Raw genomic sequence first — 25,862 nt, 5'->3', positions numbered from 1 at the left:
CAAAATTAATTTGAGAATGTATATTGGGCAGTCTAACTCCTATTCTTGTCTCCATACCACACGCAGTTTGAATTTCAAATCTGGATCAACTGTAGAATTCTATATTAGTGTGATCATCAGTTAGGAATTTGTCATGTGCTGACTGACTCCTTGATTCATTCCCTCCTTAATTTACATCATTTTATAATAAATAATATTTTGTGAAGTCTGTACTGTACTATGCTAAGCACACCCCACCTGTGCCCATTGGATAACATTGCATCTTTCAGCCAAGCCCTGTTGGCATACCTCTGCACCCAGTGCTAACCTGGCATAGTTCTCGTGAACGTTTTTTTTTTATTTTCTCTAATCAATGCCTAAAGGAATTCCAATAGACCAAAGGTATTTTACTACTTAAACACAAACTCACCCAGTACTGTAGAAGCCCTTACACGATGTCATAAAGTACAGAATTGCATCGCTAGGCGGTCATATGTGTGGAGAATCTATTTTGCAATCACATGATCATTGATATTTATCATAAAGGCATAACATAATTTTGTTACTAGGTTAACCATTCAAAAGCATCCAACTTGTATACACTATATACAATTTTGTAAACTTTTTTTATACAGAATTTAACAAATGAACTTCTTTTTAATTGTGTTTAATTCAATAACCATAAAATATATATAAATTGTAAATAGACAGCCAACACCTGGTTCACAGCAAGTAGTCCTCTGCTTTTCCAGGGCAGTGTAGCAGTGATAAATCTTCTAAAGAGAAACGTGCAAAATACATTTTTTAATTTTAGCACAGTATGTATCAATCAATTATATTTCATTATATATAATTTTTTTAAAAAGCTATTATTGATGCATATATAGATTTTTTTTTATTCTGTGCCTTTCCTTGTAAGTGATCTCAAACATTATTTCCCCCCCCCAAATAAAAACTGCAGGAGACAATGTCAATAATAAACTCCTAGACATAACAATAATAACCTCACTTGTATTCCACATTATCCTTAAAAGAAGCAGCACTAGAGTCCTTATTTTTATTACGCAGATCTTAAAAATGTAAAAACTATTAATGTCTACATTGGCCCTTCTTAATAGTTGATAACTAAAACATGGTCTCAAAAGTACTCTAGTTCTTCTGTTGTTAACCACATTATGAAAAATAGTGTATAAGGTTGGTTAGTGGCTGAATTTTGAGATTGAATTCAAATAGTTTATAATGTGAAGTTCTTTATCCAATGTCACAGGTCGTTGTTTATGGTTGCATACATCATTAGAAATCTATTTCAAATCAAACTTGTGTTATTCCATTTTACAAATGCAAAAAGAATAATTGATGGACAGAATGCAGAACAATGTCATACATTCACCCCAGTACAGAGATCTGGGCCTAAATCCATCATTTTTTCCATCCATCAAATACTGCAATAAATGTATATCATTGTTTTCATGCTCCTAGCTATAATACTGAAACAATAAATGAAAACAACATTGTTTAACTCATTACCACTGCATCCATGTTAAGATAACATTGCTAATTTGGCAATTTTAACTGTCCCTATCAACTATAAACACTACCTCAACTGTGTAAGGGCTATCACATTTTAATCCCAAGGACAGTCACTACTAACGTTCACAATTTTTCCCTGATTGATTTCACATTTCTCACTCTAAAACTCTTTTATGTCTCCATATGCAACAGATATGCAATACAGAATGTATCAGCTATGACACCCTAGGGCAGCTAACTATAATGTCACTGAAAGGCTATTAATTTAAAATGTAATTAAGGTCCACACTTTTATGTTTATATTCAAACCTCTTCATTCACTGGTTAACTTTAGCAGTAATCAGGAGAATCTCTTGCCGTTCCCAAAGTACATTCAATAAATACCCATGGTAAGGCAGAATCTGTATAGTTGTACAATAGAGACCAGAAAGAGGGAAACCGTTATTGGCACCTGTAAGGCTACAAGTGCTTACATAGCTAGTAGTGAGTGATCACTGTTGTGTAGGCCTTCAGCAAAATTTGCAACATCGAGGGACCCACCTCTTCATAAGGCACCATTGGGTTTCCTTCAAACTGCATGCCAAATAAATTTCTTTTGTACCTGAAGATGTTACCAGCTTCAGACACCATAATAAGCAGTAGTGACCTATTCCAAAATTTGAAAAACTGTTTCCCAACGGTTTATATATTGTTGTTCAAATGAAGGAGACACAGGGGCCTTTTACGATCTCGGTCGTTTCAGTTCTGACTGCCTATTTACAATCTATGCGGTCAGAATTGAAACCGGCTGTTCTTTCCGGCTGGATTCTGACAGGCTCAAGTAGCCCGTCGGCCAGTTCGAGACCGGCCCTGTAATCCCAATGGACAGCATTTCCGCCATTGGGATTACGATGCTCGATTTCGCACAGGCTTTCCATGCCGAGCTTTCTGACATGGAAAGCCTGTGGGAAAGTGAGTTTGAGGGCCCTTAGCAAGGGCCCCCTTCTCTTTGCAGCCTCCAGTTGTGGGCCAAGGGTGCACCGATGGTCTCCCCCCTGTTCATCCCTGCAACGTGTGTTCTACTGCCAGTTTACAGGCCCCCCCCCCCCTAGGGAAATGGGAGTATGTGACTGCACCATGTGCGGTCGCATTGTACTTTTGCTGTCTGTAACGCCGACCAGAGGTCAGTCGGTCCCGATTCCGCAGTGATGTCGGTCGGAGGCAACTCCGACCAACATCATAATCTGCCCCAGAATGTCAAACAGATTTTCCATGTGACTGAAAAACCTATTCATTGACATGATTTACTGCAATAATATCTTCTAAATAGACTAGATATCATTGTAATTATGCGGTCGGGACGGCCGACCGGAGGTCGGTTGTTCCCAATTCTGTGATGATTTTGGTCTGAGGTAACTCCGACCGACGAAATAATCTGCCCCAGAATGTCAAACAGATTTTCCATATGACTGAAAAAACTATTCATTGACATGATATACTGCACTAACATATTCTAAATAGACTAGATATCATTATAATGTGCAACAACAAAGTTCACATTTTTCACTTATTCCAACAAAATATTATCTAGAAAGCCCAGAAATAAAATCAGTTCCATAGAATATCTAATAGGTGTCTCAAATTCTTAATTCTCTCACATACAGAGCTACTCTTAATCCTAAGCGCCATGTGGCATTCAGTGTTCTTTTTTAGCTAATAGACCTCAGACAAACTCAAGGAATTTTTAATTTTGGCTAAAAAGTCCACAAAGAAACGCACAAATTTGGTAACTTTTTTCCCTAGTGTGCCAGATCTTACAATATGCCTATTTTCCTGTCAGTTCACTTGTTTTAAAAGATTGTCTGGGGAATTAAAGTGATGGAGATAATTCTATCAACCGTGAAATAAAGTTCTTAAACCCAAGATTCCCTCACTTATGCTGATGCGTTTTACCCTACACACCACTCAACAATCAGTCCACAAAGAAACGCACAAATTTGGTAACTTTTTTCCCTAGTGTGCCAGATCTTACAATATGCCTATTTTCCTGTCAGTTCACTTGTTTTAAAAGATTGTCTGGGGAATTAAAGTGATGGAGATAATTCTATCAACCGTGAAATAAAGTTCTTAAACCCAAGATTCCCTCACTTATGCTGATACGTTTTACCCTACACACCACTCAACAATCAGGGCTTCTTTTTGGTTCATATGCCTCATGGATGTTGGAACCACAACCAAGCAGGCAATTATAATACCCTCTTTCAAGTAGTCAAGCCCATCTGATAAGAAGTGCATTCTCCATATACACATTTTTCAAATTGCATTTATTTTTAAAGAATTATATATAAAATTTCAACACTTGCACCGATACGTTTGACCTGCCTAACGAACAAGTTGAAATACCGATTTAAAATCCTATGCCTTAGTATTAGGAACCATTACAGCTCAGTTTCCAAATGGATTACATTTTAGATATTTTTTTTGATTTTCTGGGCCTAACATACATTAAAGGTTGAACAAGAGGGTGATTTAACTTTATGGACAGAAGTCTACTTTTATATTATATGCCATAGTTCATTTTCAGAATTTAAAGCACATTTCATACAATGTAATTTCTCTATCCACTAGGCTCCTCGCTGTCTTGAAGGGTTTTCTTTAATTCTCTTACTCTCTTATTAACAAGGAAGGCATCTCTTATTATATTTCTTGATGGCTCTTAGGTATTCTTGTCAATTTAGTTTTAACAATCCTTAATCCAATATAATATTTCAAAGAAATACATTTGATTATTTATATGTAGTTAGCTGTTTTACATTCATTAAAGAGGAAATTTTGGTATACATGTGTAGAAGTCATACTCTGAGTGGTATAGAGGATAAAGAGCATCTCTATAAGTGAGGAAATCTTGGGTTCAAGACCTCTATTTGACGGCTGATACAAGTATATATCTGTTATTGTAATTCTGTGTCCGGACGTGTAGCGAGGACTATGCTCAAAAGTTCCCTCCTTTATTCATTCCAGCAGCTCAGCTTTAAACTACCTTTCCCATCCAACACCGAGAAAGGACTACAAAATAAATGAAGTTCATCCAATTAGAACAGAGGTCCAGTCCATATAACAAATTGCATCTTGGTCGACGTCCTCTGTCTTTCCTGCTTTCAGCAAAGAAGTCTTATCTTTTACTCCTGATATTAACGTAGTTGAATGCTTTACATAAATTGTTTTTCCTAATTAGTGCCCTGTCACAGGAGTCCTTGTCAGCGCTCCATTTGTGGCCTGTGATACATTTCTTTTTATAGGGCCACATGAATGTGGTGAGACATTCCGCCCATTAGAGTGCACCAGTCTGCTTTGGAGATGTGTCTCATTGCTCCGCGAGGGCCGCACTGATTCTGTCAGCGAAACCGACGAGCTGGCAACCCACGGAGTCCTCTGACTTCTCTGTAACCACCTGGAAGCCCTTGACGCCCAGCTGGGGTCCATATCCTTGCTCACTGAGCAAACCACTGATAGCGGCTGATGCCTGGTCAATCCGGGTCTGTATTTAGTAAGAGTTCCCTTTTCCCTGAAATAGCACATTTGCACTCAGTGACTTTTGTTGGGCTGGGCCCAGGCAGCAAGTCTCTTTTGCCCTGCTTGAGATTAAGGGAGTTACAGTCCTGGGGCTAATACCCCTCCAGTGCTTAGTGCACAACAAATATTTACTGGCATTGCCCCTGGCACCCTAAGTCAGGACCTACAGTCCCTACCGTGCTCTGCGTGCTAAAATCTGTCGGGTCACCCCAGATCTGCTCTTTTCCTTGTTTGAGTCCATGCCACTATTGCCTGGTATTGTGTAACATACAAATCATGATGCAAGAGTACCAAGAGGATGAGTCCATTACAGTCCTTCCCTTAGATGATAACTTCTACCAGGCGGTGGCCGCCGCCATGGGGCCTTTTGAGAGGCGCCTTCTGCAGCTGGCGCATTCGTAGGTAGGTCCCTTAGACTTGCCTGGGGTGAGTCCAGCACCCTAGGTGCTTTTCAAGAACCTAAGCAGTCTCCGCTGCGACCCCCGCAAACCTAACCCGGACCCTACCATGAACATCTGTGCATTTGATAGACTAAAGGCTTTCCTCATGTGCAATATGAGGATGCTGTTGGCATGCCGCCTAAGCTGCCTGCCCCCCCCCCCGGCCCCCTCCCTGTCACCGGAGGAGGATGGTGATTCACTCTGAGATTCTAACGATGAAGTGGGTCCCTCTATCCCTGGCGCCCTTCCCCTGACTCTTCCCCTGTCGCACCCTCAGAGGTCCAGGCAGAAGACACCTCTGACTGCTGGACCCTGTCAATTTAGTGCATCCACTATCAGCCAAGTGTTTCCCATCGACAAAAGTAAGAAACTATGTGGCAGGCCAATTGCAGAAGCCCCCGGAGAAGCAGGTGCGAGCCTTCCTTAGAGGGGAGTGCCCTCGCCCCTCCCTAGCTGACAAAGTAGCCCTTATGCCAGAAATAGATGTTAAATGTTAAGACGACCACGTTCCTCCAGAAGTATATTCGGGACCCCAAAAACGGTATCGACAGATCCTATCAGGACAAGTTATTAGCTATTGTGTCCCCTTGCGAAAATTCTAGAGCTGGCGGAGGTGATCAAGGCTTCCGCTACAGCGATCACCCCAGAGTCACAAACTGGCAGGGTGCAACATGCAGTAATCCTCCTGGGGAATGCCAATTGCGCAATGTCGGCAAAGAGACACCAGTCCCTATTAATAAAGGTGGATCCCAAATTAGGAGATTTGGCGATGTCGGTGCAGTGGCGCAAGGAGGGCTTTTCGGAGAACCTTTCATTAAAGAGTTAGGAAAATTTGTGGCAACGTTTACATCTCTCGACAAGGTGCGAGCCTCAGTTAAAAAGATCTTCCACCCAGCAGAGGGTGCTATGCTTGTCGTTTCTACACACAAGGCCCCCCCCTGGGCCCACGGCTTCCGCAAAGGCCAAGACTAGTCCTGCTACTGGGAATTCATTCCCACCAGAAGAGGCTACAGAGGTCGTAACCACAATGGCGCCTCCAGGGGACAATTCCAGTCGGTCCAATCCGGTGAGTTTTCTCCATTCTTGCCGTCTAAGGGTCGTTTGGCTCTGTTCTTGCTCAATTGGGGGCTCTTACCTCCGATGCATGGGTACTGCAAACTATGCAAGGCTTTCTAATAGAATTCTATGGTTCTTCCATCCAAGCTTTGCACCCACGTCCTCTAGTTTTTTCAGAGGACCAGGCTGCTTTGATAGATCAGGAAGTGGAGGTCTTGCTTTGGAAGGGGGGATTTCCACCACTTCTCTCGACCCTCTGGGTTTTCTCAGCAACCTCTTGCTGGTGGAGAAGGGAGACGGGGCCAGAGACATGTAAACAACCTCAGGGAATTCAACGTATGGCTAGTGTATTGTCACTTCAACATGGAGCGCATACACCTTTTGCGCGATCAGAGACCAGATGACTGGATGGTGCGTCTGGATCTCAAGGACGCATATTTAACAGTCCCCATTTTGTCTTTGCACCAAGGATTCCTTCAATTCAGGTGGCGAGAACAGGTTTACGAGTTCTAAACCTTGCTCTTCAGGTGCTCCTTCGGCCCCTTGGTGCTTCACCAAGGTGTTGAAATCAGTCATAGAGAATCATCTCAAAGTCTAGGGAAATCATCTAATTGTATATCTAGATGATCTCCTTCTCATGGACCAGTGTCCGTCCCACTGTTGCAAGAACTTCAGACGACAATTCACTTGTTAGAGAGCTTGGGGTTTATTCTCTATGAGGAGAAGTCGCTCTGACCCCTTCCAAACAAGACCACCTTTCTGCGGTTTGTTGTCAACTCCGTGGAGACGACCCTAAGTCTCCCTTCTCAGAAGATAGCTAAAATCCGACTGGCGCTCTGGAAGACCCTGTCCGGACCCCAATCTCTTTGTGACAGATTGCACATCTGGTAGGTCTCCTATCCTCATTGATCCAAGGGATCTTTCTGGGCCCGCTGCATTACAGGGCTCTTCAGAGCTTCAAGGCCTCCCAACTCTGTAGGGGCATCCAATACTTGTAACAGGTTCCACTGATGGAGGAAGTCGGGAACGAAATGCTATGGTGGCTGGCACACATGGAATCCTGGAATGGGCGAGCAATTTTCGGTTCAGACCCAGACTTGGTCATTGAGTCCGACGCCAGCAAGTCTAGATGGGGCGCTTGCTGCACTTACTTATTCACCAGCGGAAAATGGTCCATGGAAGAGCAGTCACTACACATCAACTGCCTGAAACTCATGACAGGCTAGTTTGTAGTCCAATGTGGGATCAAGGAGAAGGTGACTTGCTGTGTCCTTCTAAAAATGGACAACCTTTTGGCAGTCCGATATATCAACCATCTGTGTGGCACCAGATCAAAACTCCTGGCAGATCTAGCCAAAGATTTGTGTGCCTTTTGCCTATCCCACAATCTTTCGGTGGAATATCTCCCAGGGCACTCCAACAAGGAGGTGGACTGGTGTTCGAGGTAATGGTCGGACATGAGTCTGTGGCAACTAGACCTGAAGGTCTTCAGAAAGTTGGAGGAACGCTAGGAGCCCATTAATGGCAGACCTTTATGCGTCTTGGCTGGACCATGAAGTGGGCAGATCCTTCAGTTGGAAGCCGAACCCGCTGGGGGCGGTGACAGACCCCTTTCTTCAGGATTGGGCGGCGGGAGAAGGCATACGCGTTTCCCTCATTTGCTATGATCATGCTATTCTCAACACATATAAGGTGTCAACAGGCAACTATGGCCCTGATCATGCCGTATTGGAGCTCTCAAGTTTGTTTTTGTTTCTTCTGGAACTTTACTGGGATTCTTCAATCCCACGTGCAAGATCTCCTTTGGGTTCCTCTGGGCAACTTACCCGCTAATTCTACAAGAGAGAATGCCTCTCATGGTGTGGCGGATTACAGGGAATGCTGGCGGATCCCAGGGCTTTCACAAGAGGCTGAAATTATGATGGCCTTGTCTGATGGAACCACCAAGGGATAAGTCTGCGGTTCCAGGTGGGTTCATTGTTGTGAGGATCCCTTTGGGTGCCGGGGTGTCCCTGTCATGTATTTCTTGGCCTCTGGCTTCGCGAGTCCTGGCAGATCGAAGGATTAATTCATATTGATCTGCCATTTCAGCTGGCCATTTGCCAATCCAGGGAGTGCACGTCGGGGAGCACCCGCTTGTGTGCAAATTGAGGAGAGGGATCCGTTTGGCGCACCCCCCGGAGCCAAGGTATTCATCCCTGTGGGATGTCGACAAGGTGCTTCAAATCTTCAAATCTAGGCAACGCAATGATTATTTTTGTCCCAGAAAGATTTGCTGCTAAATTGGCAATGATGTTATGCTAATTTCTTGTGGTAGGCTTTCTGACATGAGGGCACTTGACATTACTGTTCTGGTTTTTACCCCACAGGGGATTACTTTCCATATTTCACAAAGAAAAAAATCCAATGCAAGTATTAGATCTTATCCGCCCTTTGACAAATCCCTCAAGTTGTGTGTGGAAAAGAATATGAGAATCTGATGAGGACGTCTGCTCTCCAGGGGAGCGCCAATTGTTGATCGCATAAAAGAAACCTTTCAAAGTGGTCTCTTCTCCCAACATTGCTTGATGGGTCATGCAGGAGATGGCTATTGATGTGTCGCATTTCGGAGCTCACTATGGTCTCCAAAGCCTTCACTCTAGGGGCTTGACTAGATGATTTTCTTAATGCTTCAGATTAGTCTTCTGACTCTGTTTTCAAGTGGTTTTATCTTAAACCGGTGATTGATATGGCCTCTTTGGTAGTGGACAAGCTTTGAACGAGCATAATCCTTACCTCTGGTCCTGATGTAGAATGAAAAATGTCATAGCTATCGTAACAGAAAGTTTCAATTCTATTGAGGACACAGAGGAGAGGATTATTTCTGCCCAGGTTTCTCTGAACTTCCATCCTTGTTTGGCTTCCGGAAAGATGTGGTGGAAAAGACTTCAGTCCTGGTTTTGAGATATTCGTAAGCTTTAAGTATAGGATTGATGACTTGAAGCTTGAGGAAAATGTATTATAGGACGTGAAGATTACTTGCATTGTGAATTGTAGTTTGAATGTAATTTTTATTTAGGACAGCAGAGTGACAATTTGTTGTTTTTCCTGAGTTCTGACTCGACCAAAGGAGATTAAAGAATGGTACTGGAAGGTTTTGGTTGTACTCAAGAAAGAGAACGTTGACCAGGACGCAGTTTGTTATAGGGACTTGACCTCTGTTCTGATAGAATGAACTTTATTACTTTTGTAGTCCGTTCCCGGTGTTGGATGGGAAAGGTAGTTTAAAGTTGAACTGCTGGAATGAATAAAGGAAGAAAGTTTTGAGCATTATCCTCACCTCTGGGTCCTTAATAGGATTGAAACTTTCTGTTATGATAGCTAGGACATTTCTTATTCTGTACACAAACCTTTTTTTTTTTTGTAAAACCTTTATTTGTGTTTTAGGGAAAAAAAGGACACAGAGAAATAAAGATGAGCGACAATTCCGCACAACTTCCCACACAGGGGGGCAATCCGGGAGGCACGATCCAGGGCCTTATAAGCAATAGAGTAAAGTCCATTCAGTTCGCTGGGACAGTCCGGGAGATAGCAGAATCATCCAGGCACTATTTGAAATAAATCACAGGTCAACAGACAAAGCGGGGAAGAACGCTCAGTCAGGCAGGATAGCAACCGTAAGGAACACTGCTTGGTGCGTTGGACCTGTGTCTGCCTCAATCATCAGTAAGAATGTCGCAAGAAAAACAAGGAATAAGGAGAACTCACCCCTCCACCCCCCCCCCCCCCCCCCCACCAGTGATGGTGACATCACACATCCTAACAGTCATTCCGGATATACCATTCAAACTTGAAACAAGTTGAGGGACCGAATCGTGGCCGGACAAACTGCGGATGGTAGACCTTTGGAGAGGAAGCGCACCAAGGGACCCCAGCGAAACATAAAGTTCTTAAAGTGGCCTAGGAAAATGTCCGCCACCCGTTCCATGCTCAGCAGCCTCCACAACCTCGCATGCCACAGGGAAATCGCCGGGGCCTCCGGCGTCTTCCAGGCCGCCGCTAAAGTGAGTTTCGCAGCTCCGAGACATAACCATAGTATCTGCTTATCTGCTCGGGTTTGGTGTTCGAGCTCCGGGTCCCGAAGACCTAGCAAAATATAAGCCATGAAGCCATCAACAGGGTACCCTAGTATCTCTCGGATATGGGACAAAATCTCCTCCCAATATGGGCGGATGATCGGACAGTCCCACCAGATGTGGCGTAAATCTCCAACACCACAGCCTCTCCAGCATCTGTCAGAGGAGGCCGGGAAAATGCGGTGTAATTTGGCAGGGGATAAATACCAATCCATGAGTCTTGAGGTGGGCCTCTCTGAGTTCCACCGAGTGTTTATGCACGGCGATGTCCCTCCACAGGCGCGACCATTCCCCCTCTGAGATGTCTCGTCCGAGGTGGTCTTCCCATGTACTCGTATATCGGGGGCGAGGTGACACTGCGGAGGTAAGCAAAAGGTCATAGAGGAAGGAGATGACTCCTTTCATAGAGGAGGTTCGCAATAGAAAAGCTTCGAAGGTGGAGGGTGGTCTCGTGGCCCCGGCGTGGACTGCAGAGGACGTGGCCCAAGAGAGCAGCTGGACGTGTCGAAAGCGCTCGGATACCTGCACTCCGTAGTCCCGCATACAGTTATCAAAGGTTAGTGGGGCATGGCCATGGAATAGGTGCGTGAGAGCGCGGCATCCCCCTTCTCTCCAAGCATCGAAAGGCCCCTCCTGTAGCGCCGGTGGGAAAGCGGGGTTAAAGTGTAGTGGTGTGAAGGGAGAGGGGAACGAAGTCCAGCGGTCATCCCCAGTTACCGTGTCCCAGACCTTGATGGTAGTGCCCGTAGGAGTACTAATGTATGCGTTTTTGGGCCTGTCTCTTTTGGGTTTCCACGCCAAATCCCAGATTGATCTTCCCGCTACACTTCTGTCCATGTGCAGCCAGTGTTTCTCCGAGAGTTGTTGGGACCACTCCACTATGACCCGCAGTTGTGCGGCTTTGTAGTATAGATGCATGTCGGCGAGGCCCACCCCTCCCTCCTTCCGCGGCCGGCGGAGTGTAGCAAAGGAGAACCGCGCTCTACCCCCCTGCCAGACGAACCGTAGCATCTGGGTCTTGAGACGCCGGAAGAAGTCAGTCTCCAGCGGGATAGGGAGCGCCTGGAAGAGATATAAGAATTTGGGGCGAATAACCATTTTAAGCGCGTGGATTCTACCCAGCCACGATATGTATTTCGGCTTCCAGCGCTCCAGGTCCGCACGAGTTTGTGCCAACAATTGGGGGAAATTTGCCGCATATAGTTGCCCAATCGTGGGAGTCAGCCGAACTCCCAAGTACAGGATGGAATGGGGGGCCCACGACAAGGGTGTGAGTGACCGCAATCTTTCTACGTCTGCTGAGGATAGTGTAAGATTAAGGACAAAGGACTTATCGAAGTATACTTTGAAACCCGCCACCTCCTCGAAGCGCAGGAGAACCTGCTGAACATGCGGGAGAGAATGGGCTGGGTCTTTAATAGAGAGGAGAAAGTCGTCGGCAAAAAGGGTAATCTTATGCTGCTCTCCCGAGAATGGGAGCCTATGTATCTCCTCATGCTCACGCACGGCAAGTGCCAGAGGCTCAATACTCAGGGCAAAGAGCAGAGGAGAGAGGGGGCAGCCCTGCCTGGTGCCACGCGAGTGAGGAAAAAAACGCAGAGAGATGGCCATTGACTGCCACCCTTGAGCGGGGGTCCTGTAATTCGCTCTTACCATCGAGAGGAATTTAGTGGAAAAGCAGAAGGCGACCAGAGTGTGAAATAAGAAGCCCCAATCCACCCGATCAAAGGCTTTTTCGGCGTCAAGGCCCACTAGAACTGCCGGGATCCTGAACCTATGGGCCTTCTCAATCAGATGGATGATTCTTCTCGAGTTGTCATGGGTTTGGCGGCCCTTAATGAATCCAGATTGATCTGGATGAATAAGCGCCGGCATCAGGTCCTGAAGCCGTCCCGCAATAACGGAGGAGTACAGCTTGGCGTCGAGATTGAGGAGGGCTATCGGCCGGTATGAGGAGCATTTGGACGGGTCTTTCCCCGGTTTATGGATAACCGAGATTACCGCCTCGGCCATGGATCCCGGCGTCTCCCCAGTTTCCGCCATGGTATTAAAAAGGGAAACCAGAAAGTTGCTTACCTCTGTTGCGAAGGTTTGATAGAATAAAGCAGTATAGCCATCCGGCCCAGGCGCCTTATGGGGTTTCAGGTTTTTAATAACATCCAGGACCTCCTCCCTGGTAAACGGGGCCTCGGGTAACTCATTCCATTCCCGGGAAACCTGGGGAAGTGAAAGGCCACTCGGGTAAGTCCGTTGGCTATCCGGGTCAGAGGCTTCCCCTCTATAGAGCGCTGCGTAGAAGCGTCCGAAGAGGTCAGCCTTGGCCTCATCCCGATGGTGCAGGATCCCCGCAGCATCCTGAACACCTCCTATATATTCCCGTTCCCGCTTATCCCGGAGTTGGCGAGCCAGGTGTCTCCCCACTTTGTTCCCCTGGGCATAGGAGAGGCGTCGGAGTCTAAGTAGAGTGAACTCTGCTCTGTTGTTATAGTGAGCTCTGAGTTTCCCCCGAACCGCCGTTAATGGGCGGAGGGTCAACCTGGAAGGGTTCCGTTTATGCTCTAGCTCAAGAACCTCGAGTTCCTTCTCCAAGTCCTAACGCTCCTTAGGTCTCAGCTTATTGAGATTGGCATTGAGGGCCAAGCAGGTGCCCCTCATTGACGCCTTAAAGGCGTCCCATGTGGTGAAGGTCGACGTATCGGCCACAGGGTTAAGATCGAAAAATTCTCGTATGGCCTTGAGCAATTCCTTACAGGAAGTCTCATCCCGAATAAGCGAGGCGGGGAAGTACCATTTGCGTTGCCCATCACCCCTTGCCGACCAGTGCAAACAGAGCACGAGCAAGCTGTGATCAGAGACCGAGAGCGGGAACATTCGGGCGTCACGGACATCCCCCCTAAGGGACTGGCTCAAAAAAATGTGGTCCAGGCAGGAATAGGTGTGGTGGACGTGAGAGAAGAAGATGTAGTCCCTAGATTGGGGATGGAGAGAGCGCCACCCATCCACCAGCCCCAAGTCTCCTATCAGGCATTGCGTTTCAGCTGAAAATACCCCAGTATCCAAACGTTGAGTATGAGAGCTATCCATTCCCTTGTGCCATACTAGATTAAAGTCCCCCATCAAAAACAAAGCGCCCTCCACAAAGTCATCCACTCTCGGCAACAGATCCTGAAGGAAGCCATTCTGGCCAACATTCGGGGCATACACTACCACAAAGGTGCATATTTTATCATACAACAACCCCTTGACCATCAGCCAACGACCATCCTTATCACTGCGCACCCCCATGGGCTAAAAGTGAAGGGCAGACCGGAAGATCAGGCCACCCCTCCATGCTTCGTGGCAGCCGATGATCTGTAAATAAGGGGAACGTTTTTGTTTAAGGCGCAGTTCATCCTTGCGTGCCAGGTGTGTCTCCTGGAGGACCACCACATCCAGTTGGTGATCGAGCACATACTTCCACATTTTCTGGCGCTTCTGCGGGGAATTCAAACCTTTCACATTCCAAGTACCTATAGTTAGTGGCATCACACAATGATAATCTCACCCCCCGCCCTCCGCACATAGCAAAGACATCTCACATCCCCCACCACCCAGGGCAGCCAAACGGCCCGACGTGCCAGCCTCTCCAACCACAAACAACTACGAAGAGTCCAAGCCAGGCAGACATGCGCCCCTCCGGACCTCCTCAGGCTCCTCCCCTCCGCTATCGGCCACCATGCTCTCCGCGAATCCAGAATTATTGGGTCGAAAGGCATAAACCCAACAGTCCACCACTTGCCATCCATCCTCATGCATACTTCTTGGTCACCACCACCGTCTCCCCAGGTCCCAACTACCCCCCCCCCCTCCCTCAAAAGCCCACCCATACAACCTCTCCCCCCCTCCCCCCAAACCCCGTAAGCCCCGCAAAGGAACAACAAAACAATTGAAAGAAATGGGAGGGAGCAAGGAAATTTCTCACCAAACAGGTCAGAGGGATCAGTAGTCCCAACAAGCGGACTTGGATAGATACCCTCAAGGAACGAGGGACGGGGGAACAGTCAGTGGTCCCCCCAAGGTCTGGTCCGGGGTGTCTTCCCAAAAAGTACATAAGGACCCACGGTACCTGAATCGGAGGTGTCCCCCTGACGCCATCAACTTAGCCGACCAGGATTCAGGCCGCTCCGGAGCCGTCTCTTGACGTAGCCTCCGTCACTGTGGTCACAGAGGCAACCGCTGCTCCTCTCTCCTGCAGGCTGGTCGTGGGGTCCGGTCTCCTCCCTGCCGCTGCATTGCCCACTCTCTGCCAGGATGGAGAGCGTCGTCTCAGTCTCGCAGGGGAGCTCCCCCCTCCCGGGGAGGGGGCCGTGTCGGCCAGGCCCAGCAGATCTTTGGCAGCTTGCAGGGAGCGGACCTGAACCAACCTTTTTTGCCATCTGAAGATGAGACGAAAGGGGTGACCCCAGGAGTAGGCCACATTCTGGTCTCGCAAGAAGGCGGTAACAGGTCGAAATTCGCGTAGTTTCTGAAGCGTCGATGCTGCCAAGTCCTGAAAAAGCTGAGGACGATGATCCCGAAATTGTAACTAAGAAATCCCACGTGCCTTCCTGAGTATGCGTTCCTTCAGTTGGAAATCGTGGATGCAAACCAGGATGTCGGGGGGGGGGGGGGGCTCCTCCGCTTCTCGGCAAACCAACTCTATGCACCCTGTCCATACGTATTTCGTGAAGATCCTCCTCTCCCAGGATCTGCAGAAAGAGGGCCTCTACATAACCCCGCATGTCTCCCGCTTCTCCATCCCAAGGCACCGCCTGAATACGGATGTTATTCCGGCGGGACCTATTTTCCAGGTCTTCTGCGTGGGCTTGGAGGTCTAGGTTCTGTTCCGTGAGGCGGATCACGTCCTGCTGGAGCTGGTGCACCTCGTCGGCCATCCCCAGATCATGGTCCTCCAGCGTGGCCACCCGCTCACCGATTTCATCCACATCCCTCCTCATCTCGCGGAGGTCCAAAGAGAGTTGGGAGCAGAGCTCCGATATGTCCTCCTTTATCGCGGAGAAGAGCTCTAGCATGAAGGCTTTCGTGGCAGGTGCGTCATCATCTCTTGGTTTGGGCGAGACGCTGGGGCCCGGCGACGCCGGTTGCTGAGAGTTACTCGGTGGGGCGTCCTTGCCCGGTTTCTCTTTGCGTTGCCTGTTGGCCATTGCTCTCTGTCGTCTGGGTTATCACCCCAAAGGCACACCAGGGTAGCGACCGCTTTGCTGGATGGGGACGTCTGGGGCCTCCCCGCGGCTTCGCAGTTGTCGTCGTCCCCTGTAGGTCCCAGCTGTGGACAGGGGCAGGATACCTCAAGCCGAGACAGCTATGTTGGCCCGTAGGTCGCGGCGGGAGGGAGAGGCTCCGTAGCACAGCACTGCTGCAGTTCACCACCAAAGCCCCAGAGAAACAGCAGTGAAGTCAACGATGTGCAGCCTGGGGGAGTATTCCTGGTGGGGTCAAGAAACGATTTATCCTTCCCAGGGGGCAGCAACAGCAGACCGCGGTCTCCCCACTGCTCACCGGGCCCAGGGTCCGGGGTGTGCCAATCGTCCGTGACAGCCAACAGACGGTCCAGTCAGGCGCCGCCTAAGGCACCCTCCGGTCTCTCCAGGAGCAGAGGGCCGGGCCCCCTGCATCCAGCTGCAGCCTTCAACGTGCCAGAGGGGCCCCCCAGGGGCTCGCGATATGGTGGTATCCAGCCCGCTCTCACCCGGTTAGGAGCTGCCCAGATCGCCGATAGGCCCGGGTATTGCCGCCTCGCTCCCCACTATCCTCACCTGATACGTCAGGTGGCTGCAAATCCACAGAGGCTTTCCCAAAGCAAGGGGCAGAGGGGCACCGTCGGACACCTACGCAACGCGAGGAGCGTGCACTTCAGGCCTTCTATAGTGCCGGCTCAGCCACCGCACCGCCTGGTCTCCAGAGCCGGATTGCACCGCTGTCTCTACACCAACACGGGCGGAGCGCGAACGCGGCTCCCACGCCCAGCGGCCTCGAGTATTGCTCCCCACACTCAGCTAGGGGATCGTAGAGCGTCGGCAGCCCCAGGCCCCCCGCTGCTCGGAAATCTCGGTTTCGCGGCAGGCCCAAAACACCTCCTCGTGGCTCAAGGATACATGGGCCTGTGGGCCTGTAATCCACGGCCTCGCGTGCCACACAATGCCGGACCGGAGCGTCTGCCAGTCCTGCTGCTTCTGGGCGCCCGCGGCCCGCAGCGCTACTCCAGCACCGACTCGGCCCCCTCCATCGGCCCGGGGGCGCTAGTCTCCGCTCAGCCGGAGCTCACTGCAGTGCCGCCGTCAGCCGTCCCGCGGCCCGCCTCCGCTGCGTGAAAGGGTTCCACAGCCCCGGCCGCGGTCTTCACCACAGCTCCCGGCTCAACGCCGGCCACAGGCCGCCAGCAAACAGGGGCGTACCACGCCACAAGGAGGACCGCTAGGGAGCCCAAGCTTTCAGGATCGCCTCGGGGGCCGATGCAACACTCCCGGTCAGGTCTCCGATGTCCCTTGTAGGCGTAAGACAAGGCTTAGCAGATTCGGCGTCGGAGGGACCGATTAGAGCATCCTACTCCGCCGCCATCTTGACTCCGCCCCCCACACAATCCTTTTTAAAACAAGTGAAACTAACTAGAGAACTAGAATTGCAATTTGAGAATTGTGTTGCAGAAGAGCGTAATATGATCAGAAGAAGTGATTTGTTTTGAAAATGTTTTTGTAGTTGCCTGTTTGGTTGTGGTTTCAACATGGATTAGGCTAATGAATTGAAATAAAAAGTATGTCTTTGGAAAGGCACCAGTAGCGGGTACGGGCCAAAAGTTATAGATGAAAATGTATACAAAAAGAAAAGTTGTGGTGATGCGGGCGTGCTTCCTAACCGCTAGTGGTGCACAGTGCTTAGTGCCACCACTGCCACTATAATATCAAAGTGTATCCCTCTGCTCCTTCATGAAAATAGAGAATGGAACTCGAAGTCATGGAAGGAAAATAGCCTGTTAAATGGATCAGATCTCCCCAGGCACGAGGACACATCAGAGTACCGTTTTGGCAGTTGCAACTGCCTTTTTCAATCTGACTCACGCCACATTGGTGCTCCATTTAAATTGAAAATTAGTAGACATAAAAATGTACTACTCACTCGCAGCAGTATAAATGAATTACGCAACGTGTACCACATAGGGAGATGTAAAGTATAATACATAATAAAAATAGATTGATGGTTTCTCAGTAGTATTTGACATATAACTCTTAAATGAGTGGTTATAAATTACGCCCGACCAGTGCCCTTGAACACCTGTCTCTAAATGCACTGATTCATAAAAGACCCATCACCCATCATGATGACAGTTAAAAAATCCGGACTGGAATGGAGTTCAAGTTCTTTGCTGGCGAGGGGAAAAATGTCAATGAAAACATGCACAGCTGCAATAATAAAATAACTTTATGAAGAAAGTACTCAAACGGCTGCTTGCAAGGCCTAAGTGTCGCCTTTCACAATCATCCCGAGTCTCCTTTTCGAATTTACATAATTGTATCACTGTCCTCGAGGGAATGTTCGACCTCGTAATTTCAATAAATCTTACATTTTAAACACAGTCCTCAGAGTCTCATACTTTCCCTTACAGTTTGGATACTCACAGGGAAGGCGACCAACAACTTGGCTAATGTCCACATGTCCTGGTTAGGTAAAATCCTCCAACCAGTGTTTTAGTTCCATGACCCCACCACATGAAAATGTATCTCTATATTTTGATGTTTTCTATATGCCAGTTATGCCTGACCAATGACACTGTCTTTTGGGTCCAGTCACTAGGGGGAAAACCCATCTTTTTAATGTCGCACAAATCACAGCCTTAAATACTATCCACGCTTACTTGTAGGCAGCAAGGTGCGCTTAGGGGTGTCTTAATCAGTCTTTAAAATTAGATTTTTCTACTTGACTAAAAAGCAGATTTTTATAAATCTGGGCAGCAGGCAGGCCTCGAAATCTACTCGCCCACTTACTATGGCGAGTCAAATTTAATCCGGACGAGCTATTATTAGGACCTACTCGCTGGTTCTGGCAAGCTGACAAATGTAGGAAGACATACTGTGAAATATTACTGCCCTCGCCCACTTACTATGGCGAGTCCAATTTAGTCCGGGCGAGCTATTATTAGGACCTACTCGCTGGTTCTGGCAAGCTGACAAATAAATGTAGACAAATTGTGAAATATTACTGCCCTGCCCTGATGACAATGCTAGTGAACTAAGATGCATGTCAGGGGTCATGTCTACCCTATATGTGGTACAAAAGGGGGTGGTGATGGACGGAGCATCTGAACCAATCAAACACTTGCACCCAGTCAACAGATCTGGGTTTAATCCATCACCCTGTTCCCATGAGGCACAAGGTCAGACTGATTTGCATATGGCCATGTCTGAACTGGGGTGGCAGAGTGGGCTAAAGAACGGTGATGGATTAAACCCAGATCTGTTGACTGGGTGTGAGTGTTTGATTGGTACAGATGCTCCGTCCATCACCACCCCCTTTTGTACAGCTTTGTTCGCCATAAGTTGGCAGGGTATGCTCAGACATGAGTCCCTTGCTCACTTTGCCACTGGATTCAAGCAAGCCTGGCTGAAGACGGCTGAAATACCAGAAACCGGTCCTAGGAAGCTTGTTTCCGGTCCAGGGAAGGCATGGCTTTGCAGTTCGGGCTGGACTGTTCTCATGAGGCACAGGGTCAGACTGATTTGCATATGGCCATGTCTGAACTGGGGTGGCAGAGTGGGCTAAAGAACGGTGATGGATTAAACCCAGATCTGTAGACTGGGTGTGAGTGTTTGATTGGTTCAGATGCTCCATCCATCACCACTTTGTACCGCTACCCTATATGTGGGCTTGATTCTTATTATACACGGAGCAAACGATTTGACTTGATACATTTTACCAAAAGGTTTTTTGTACTGCAGAAATGCTGAACTCTCCTATTTGAAGTTGCTTCTATATGTGATCATGAAGAGAAAGGCAGATACATAAAATAATTTTTTTACCTAGAATCGCACAATTTGAGAACAGTTTATGGGTCAAGTACATGACCGTTATGTCGAGTAGATTATTCAAGTTACTAGACCTGCCGGTTTAGTAACATTTTTATGATTTTTCAAGGCCTGCAGAGCAGGGTTCAAGACCCTGCAGTCAGGGTACACAAGGTAGGCCTGAAGCCATGTTTTCATTGCCACTGTCATGGATTGAACAATGGGTGCTTCAGTTCACAGGTGGCATTTAAGTAAACCAAGGATGTATCTCCACACCATATACTATGCCTTTTAGGAAAATTGTTTCTGCCAATCCACGTTATGCCATTTAAACCATGTTTAAAGAGGGAAGGTAGACACTTTATTCCTGGTTACCAGGGGTGATATGCACAGAGTTTTAAAGACCGCAAAAATAAGGTCCTTGAAATGGGAATATATTTTTGGGTAGGGGGAGAGCATGCAGAAATGGCAGATTTCCTACATCGTGTTGTTGCAAAATAGATACACTGCACATATTGTAGCATCCTTATGATGCAACTCTGTATGCAATGTGAAATGTTAGGCTGGTTATAGGGAGGACCAATCTGGTTTCTTTGAGCTTCCACAGGGTCACTGGTTACTCTTAATAGTATACCCTTTGGTCTACATTATATAATTGAAGATCGCTATTACGGTTTTATAAAGTGTTTATCTGTTTAATGTTTCAGCTTCTAGATACAATGAATGTATGTGTTTGAACTTTACTGTGACATTTACACTTTACACTTATGTACAGTTTTTACGTTAACATTATTTTCAAATATCTTGCTATGCAGTATATTTTATCAGGTCTCTGCAGCATGTTTATTAGGGATTCAAGCATTGATATCATTGCAGGCATTTTGTTGTGACAGCAAGGGACGCTTCCATCTACATACCACTTTGGAACCGTGACGTGTACACTGTTGACTATGCTTGTAAACTAGTGTAGGAGTAATCAACTGATAGGTTGAGATGTTTTACATTTCTGAGAGAGAGTGATGGGTATCCCAAGTAAGAAGGGACACTACTGTGAGTATATCTGATAACGTGAAACCTTTCTGTATAAATACTTGAATTCATGTTTCATGTATTTTACCCTGTCTAGTACCTCAGGGCAGAGAGACGGAGTGGCTTTTTGGGACAGAAGCGGGTCGGAAGCAGCTGGCAAGTAGTGCTAGTTTCAGGCGCCTCATCGTTGTGGCTTTGCACAGAGACCAGCTGTATCAGGGAATGGAAGGCATCCAGGCGGAGCTATCAGCCAAGGTCCTGGAGTTGGCCCCCCGAGGCCTGCCTGACAATCATCAGGTAACTGCAGGCCTCTTTCTGAATGTGTGTCATTGGGAAACTTCTCATTTCTACCAGATAATAAACCTTCAAAACATGTAATATTAGATTCGCCTGAGTCTGGCAACCATGGATTCCATAGGGGCTCCTCAGTCTATGGACAGGTCCACAGAGCTATTGGGACATTCTGTATGCTCGTCTGTGATGTTTATGTGGTACATGTATCCCTTTCTCTCATCTATTACCTCTAATGCCATTAAGTGCCTCCTCTTGCTAGGACTGGTGGTTCAGTGGACTACTGCATCCACTGCAAGGATCTGTGTTTGACTTGGGGTCACCGGTAAGAATCCTGTTGAGTTCACTCAGTGTTTTACAATTTTTCTGTTGGTGACAATATAGATCCATTAATTATCAATTGCAACAAGGCACCCCCCCACATGTGTATGTGCACTATACAAATATGCCATGAATGGCATGCTTGTCTAACTTCCTGTACAACCTTTCTGTGTTCTCATTGGTTGTGGAAGGTGCCGGTGTTGAAGGAAAGTGCCATCTTCCCAGCTTTCGGAATTGTGTCTGAAATACTCTAACATAACACAATTTGAATAGATACTTTTTTCACCCTATTAGACACAAATATTTTATTTTTGACTCTGTATGTGTCTAGTGGAATATAATTCAAATAGTGTTCTAGTGTGTAAATGAAATTTAAGCATCTTGCTAGATCTTGTTTTATGGAACTATACCAGTCAATTAGTAATATGCTTGCTTAGAGCAATCTTCTTGTAATACAGTAGTGCAAATTATAATCAATACATGCACCACAAAACACAAAAGCAAGAAAGACAGGTAAAAACAGCACATATAATTGTAAACCACCATACCAGTGTATCCATGTTTACGTTCCACCATTTGGCTAACTGTTCCCTGCAAATATGAAGTGTTGCATTCAGAGTGAAATATGCATCCAATACTTTCCACATGTTTCAAAAGTACTCCATGTGTACTCCGCTCAAATGATCAGGTGCTATTGAGTGTGCCACGAGTTAAAAGGGCCAGATTGGGAGGCCGGACCTTTTCAGCCAACGTGGCTCGGCTATGGAACTCCCTACCTCCTGAGTTGCGAAAGGCCCAATCAGAAACAAGCTTTAGGAGACAGCTTAAGTTGTGGCTGTTCTCGGTGCCTCTCTAAGCTGCAGACTCTCAGTTGGTTTTTTAGGTCGAGCTGACGTTAGCATTCATGCGAAGCATGAATGCTGTCAGCTCGACAACTAATGTGATCCGTTTTTAGGAGAGTGGACACCAAAGTGTTACGAGCGTTTTCAGTGCCGGATTTCACCTCGGGAGCGCGCAGCATTGTCTGCAGTGGCAGTGTCAGTTTCGCTTTTTTATTACTTTCGTTTTTCCCGAGGCTGGCTGAGGCTGGCTTGGAATGAACAGGCTTGCCCCCCGCGCATGCGCAGAGTAACTCACAGCCCTTGTTTATATTTGTTTTAGTTCCGTGATGCTCCGATCTTTGCCCCTTCCGAGTGGAGCTTCCGAGTGGAGCTTCCGAGTGGAGCTTCAGAGTGGAGCTTCCGAGTGGAGCTTCAGAGTGGAGCTTCAGAGTGGAGCTTCAGAGTGGAGCTTCAGAGTGGAGCTTCAGAGTGGAGCTTCAGAGTGGAGCTTCAGAGTGCAGAGTGGAGCTTCAGAGTGGAGCTTCAGAGTGCAGAGTGGAGCTTCAGAGTGGAGCTTCAGAGTGGAGCTTCAGAGTGGAGCTTCAGAGTGGAGCTTCAGAGTGGAGCTTCAGAGTGGAGCTTCAGAGTGGAGCTTCGGAGTGCAGAGTGCAGATTCAGAGTGCAGATTCGGAGTGGAGCTTCAGAGTGGAGTGGAGCTTCAGAGTGGAGCTTCAGAGTGGAGCTTCAGAGTGGAGCTTCAGAGTGGAGCTTCAGAGTGGAGATTCAGAGTGGAGATTCAGAGTGGAGATTCAGAGTGGAGATTCAGAGTGGAGATTCAGAGTGCAGATTCGGAGTGGAGCTTCGGAGTGGAGCTGAGCTTCAGAGTGGAGCTTCAGAGTGGAGTGGAGCTTCAGAGTGGAGCTTCAGAGTGCAGAGTGGAGCTTCAGAGTGGAGCTTCAGAGTGGAGCTTCAGATTCAGAGTGGAGCTGCAGAGTGGAGCTGCAGAGTGGAGCTGCAGAGTGGAGCTGCAGAGTGGAGCTGCAGAGTGGAGCTGCAGAGTGGAGCTTCAGAGTGCAGAGTGGAGCTTCAGAGTGGAGCTTCAGAGTGGAGCTTCAGAGTGGAGCTTCAGAGTGGAGCTTCAGAGTGGAGCTTCAGAGTGCAGAGTGGAGCTTCAGAGTGGAGCTTCAGAGTGGAGCTTCAGAGTGGAGCTTCAGAGTGCAGAGTGGAGCTTCAGAGTGGAGCTTCAGAGTGCAGAGTGGAGCTTCAGAGTGCAGAGTGGAGCTTCAGAGTGGAGCTTCAGAGTGCAGAGTGGAGCTTCAGAGTGGAGCTTCAGAGTGGAGCTTCAGAGTGGAGCTTCAGAGTGCAGAGTGGAGCTTCAGAGTGCAGAGTGGAGCTTCAGAGTGGAGCTTCAGAGTGCAGAGTGGAGCTTCAGAGTGCAGAGTGGAGCTTCAGAGTGCAGAGTGGAGCTTCAGAGTGGAGCTTCAGAGTGGAGCTTCAGAGTGGAGCTTCAGAGTGGAGCTTCAGATTCAGAGTGGAGCTGCAGAGTGGAGCTGCAGAGTGGAGCTTCAGAGTGGAGCTTCAGAGTGGAGCTTCAGAGTGCAGAGTGGAGCTTCAGAGTGGAGCTTCAGAGTGCAGAGTGGAGCTTCAGAGTGCAGAGTGGAGCTTCAGAGTGGAGCTTCAGAGTGGAGCTTCAGAGTGCAGAGTGGAGCTTCAGAGTGGAGCTTCAGAGTGCAGAGTGGAGCTTCAGAGTGCAGAGTGGAGCTTCAGAGTGGAGCTTCAGAGTGCAGAGTGGAGCTTCAGAGTGGAGCTTCAGAGTGGAGCTTCAGAGTGGAGCTTCAGAGTGGAGCTTCAGAGTGGAGCTTCAGAGTGGAGCTTCAGAGTGGAGCTTCAGAGTGGAGCTTCAGAGTGCAGAGTGGAGCTTCAGAGTGCAGAGTGGAGCTTCAGAGTGCAGAGTGGAGCTTCAGAGTGGAGCTTCAGAGTGGAGCTTCAGAGTGGAGCTTCAGAGTGGAGCTTCAGAGTGGAGCTTCAGAGTGCAGAGTGGAGCTTCAGAGTGGAGCTTCAGAGTGGAGCTTCAGAGTGGAGCTTCAGAGTGGAGCTTCAGAGTGGAGCTTCAGAGTGCAGAGTGGAGCTTCAGAGTGGAGCTTCAGAGTGGAGCTTCAGAGTGGAGCTTCGGAGTGGAGCTTCGGAGTGGAGCTTCAGAGTGGAGCTTCAGAGTGGAGCTTCAGAGTGCAGAGTGGAGCTTCAGAGTGGAGCTTCAGAGTGCAGAGTGGAGCTTCAGAGTGGAGCTTCAGAGTGCAGAGTGGAGCTTCAGAGTGGAGCTTCAGAGTGGAGCTTCAGAGTGGAGCTTCAGAGTGGAGCTTCAGAGTGGAGCTTCGGAGTGGAGCTTCGGAGTGCAGAGTGCAGATTCAGAGTGGAGCTTCAGAGTGGAGCTTCAGAGTGGAGCTTCAGAGTGGAGCTTCAGAGTGGAGCTTCAGAGTGGAGCTTCAGAGTGGAGCTTCAGAGTGGAGCTTCAGAGTGGAGCTTCGGAGTGCAGAGTGCAGATTCGGAGTGGAGCTTCAGAGTGGAGTGGAGCTTCAGAGTGGAGCTTCAGAGTGGAGCTTCAGAGTGGAGAGTGGAGATTCAGAGTGGAGATTCAGAGTGGAGAGTGGAGCTTCAGAGTGGAGCTTCAGAGTGGAGCTTCAGAGTGGAGCTTCAGAGTGGAGCTTCAGAGTGGAGCTTCAGAGTGGAGCTTCAGAGTGGAGATTCAGAGTGGAGATTCAGAGTGCAGATTCAGAGTGCAGATTCGGAGTGGAGCTTCGGAGTGGAGCTGAGCTTCAGAGTGGAGCTTCAGAGTGCAGAGTGGAGCTTCAGAGTGGAGCTTCAGAGTGCAGAGTGGAGCTTCAGAGTGGAGCTTCAGAGTGCAGAGTGGAGCTTCAGAGTGGAGCTTCAGAGTGCAGAGTGGAGCTTCAGAGTGGAGCTTCAGAGTGGAGCTTCAGAGTGGAGCTTCAGAGTGGAGCTTCAGAGTGGAGCTTCAGAGTGGAGCTTCAGAGTGGAGCTTCAGAGCGGAGCTTCAGAGTGCAGAGTGGAGCTTCAGAGTGGAGCTTCAGAGTGGAGCTTCAGAGTGGAGCTTCAGAGTGGAGCTTCAGAGTGGAGCTTCAGAGTGGAGCTTCAGAGTGGAGCTTCAGAGTGGAGCTTCGGAGTGGAGCTTCGGAGTGGAGCTTCAGAGTGGAGTGGAGCTTCAGAGTGGAGCTTCAGAGTGCAGAGTGGAGCTTCAGAGTGGAGCTTCAGAGTGCAGAGTGGAGCTTCAGAGTGGAGCTTCAGAGTGCAGAGTGGAGCTTCAGAGTGGAGCTTCAGAGTGGAGCTTCAGAGTGGAGCTTCAGAGTGGAGCTTCAGAGTGGAGCTTCAGAGTGGAGCTTCGGAGTGCAGAGTGCAGATTCAGAGTGCAGATTCGGAGTGGAGCTTCAGAGTGGAGTGGAGCTTCAGAGTGGAGCTTCAGAGTGGAGCTTCAGAGTGGAGTGGAGCTTCAGAGTGGAGCTTCAGAGTGGAGAGTGGAGCTTCAGAGTGGAGATTCAGAGTGGAGAGTGGAGCTTCAGAGTGGAGATTCAGAGTGGAGAGTGGAGCTTCAGAGTTGAGATTCAGAGTGCAGAGTGGAGCTTCAGAGTGCAGAGTGGAGCTTCAGAGTGCAGAGTGGAGATTCAGAGTGGAGCTTCAGAG

At 48.2% G+C, this 25,862-nt stretch overlaps 1 protein-coding gene across 1 annotated transcript in view; it reads left to right on the top strand.

The window, feature by feature from the left end:
- The window catches only part of METTL13 (methyltransferase 13, eEF1A N-terminus and K55), a 109,754-nt gene that overhangs the window by 22,815 nt on the left and 61,077 nt on the right, over positions 1–25,862 (top strand). Inside the window, exon 3 of the mRNA XM_078641073.1 lies at positions 20,834–21,033. Within this exon, the coding sequence (XP_078497199.1) occupies positions 20,834–21,033 (200 nt within the window). The remainder of the gene's footprint in view (positions 1–20,833; positions 21,034–25,862) is intronic.

This window comes from Lissotriton helveticus, chromosome 1_1, assembly GCF_964261635.1.
Source record: "Lissotriton helveticus chromosome 1_1, aLisHel1.1, whole genome shotgun sequence".
In the NCBI taxonomy this organism is placed as follows: Eukaryota; Metazoa; Chordata; class Amphibia; order Caudata; family Salamandridae; genus Lissotriton; species Lissotriton helveticus.
This window is presented reverse-complemented; position numbering and strand designations above follow the sequence as displayed.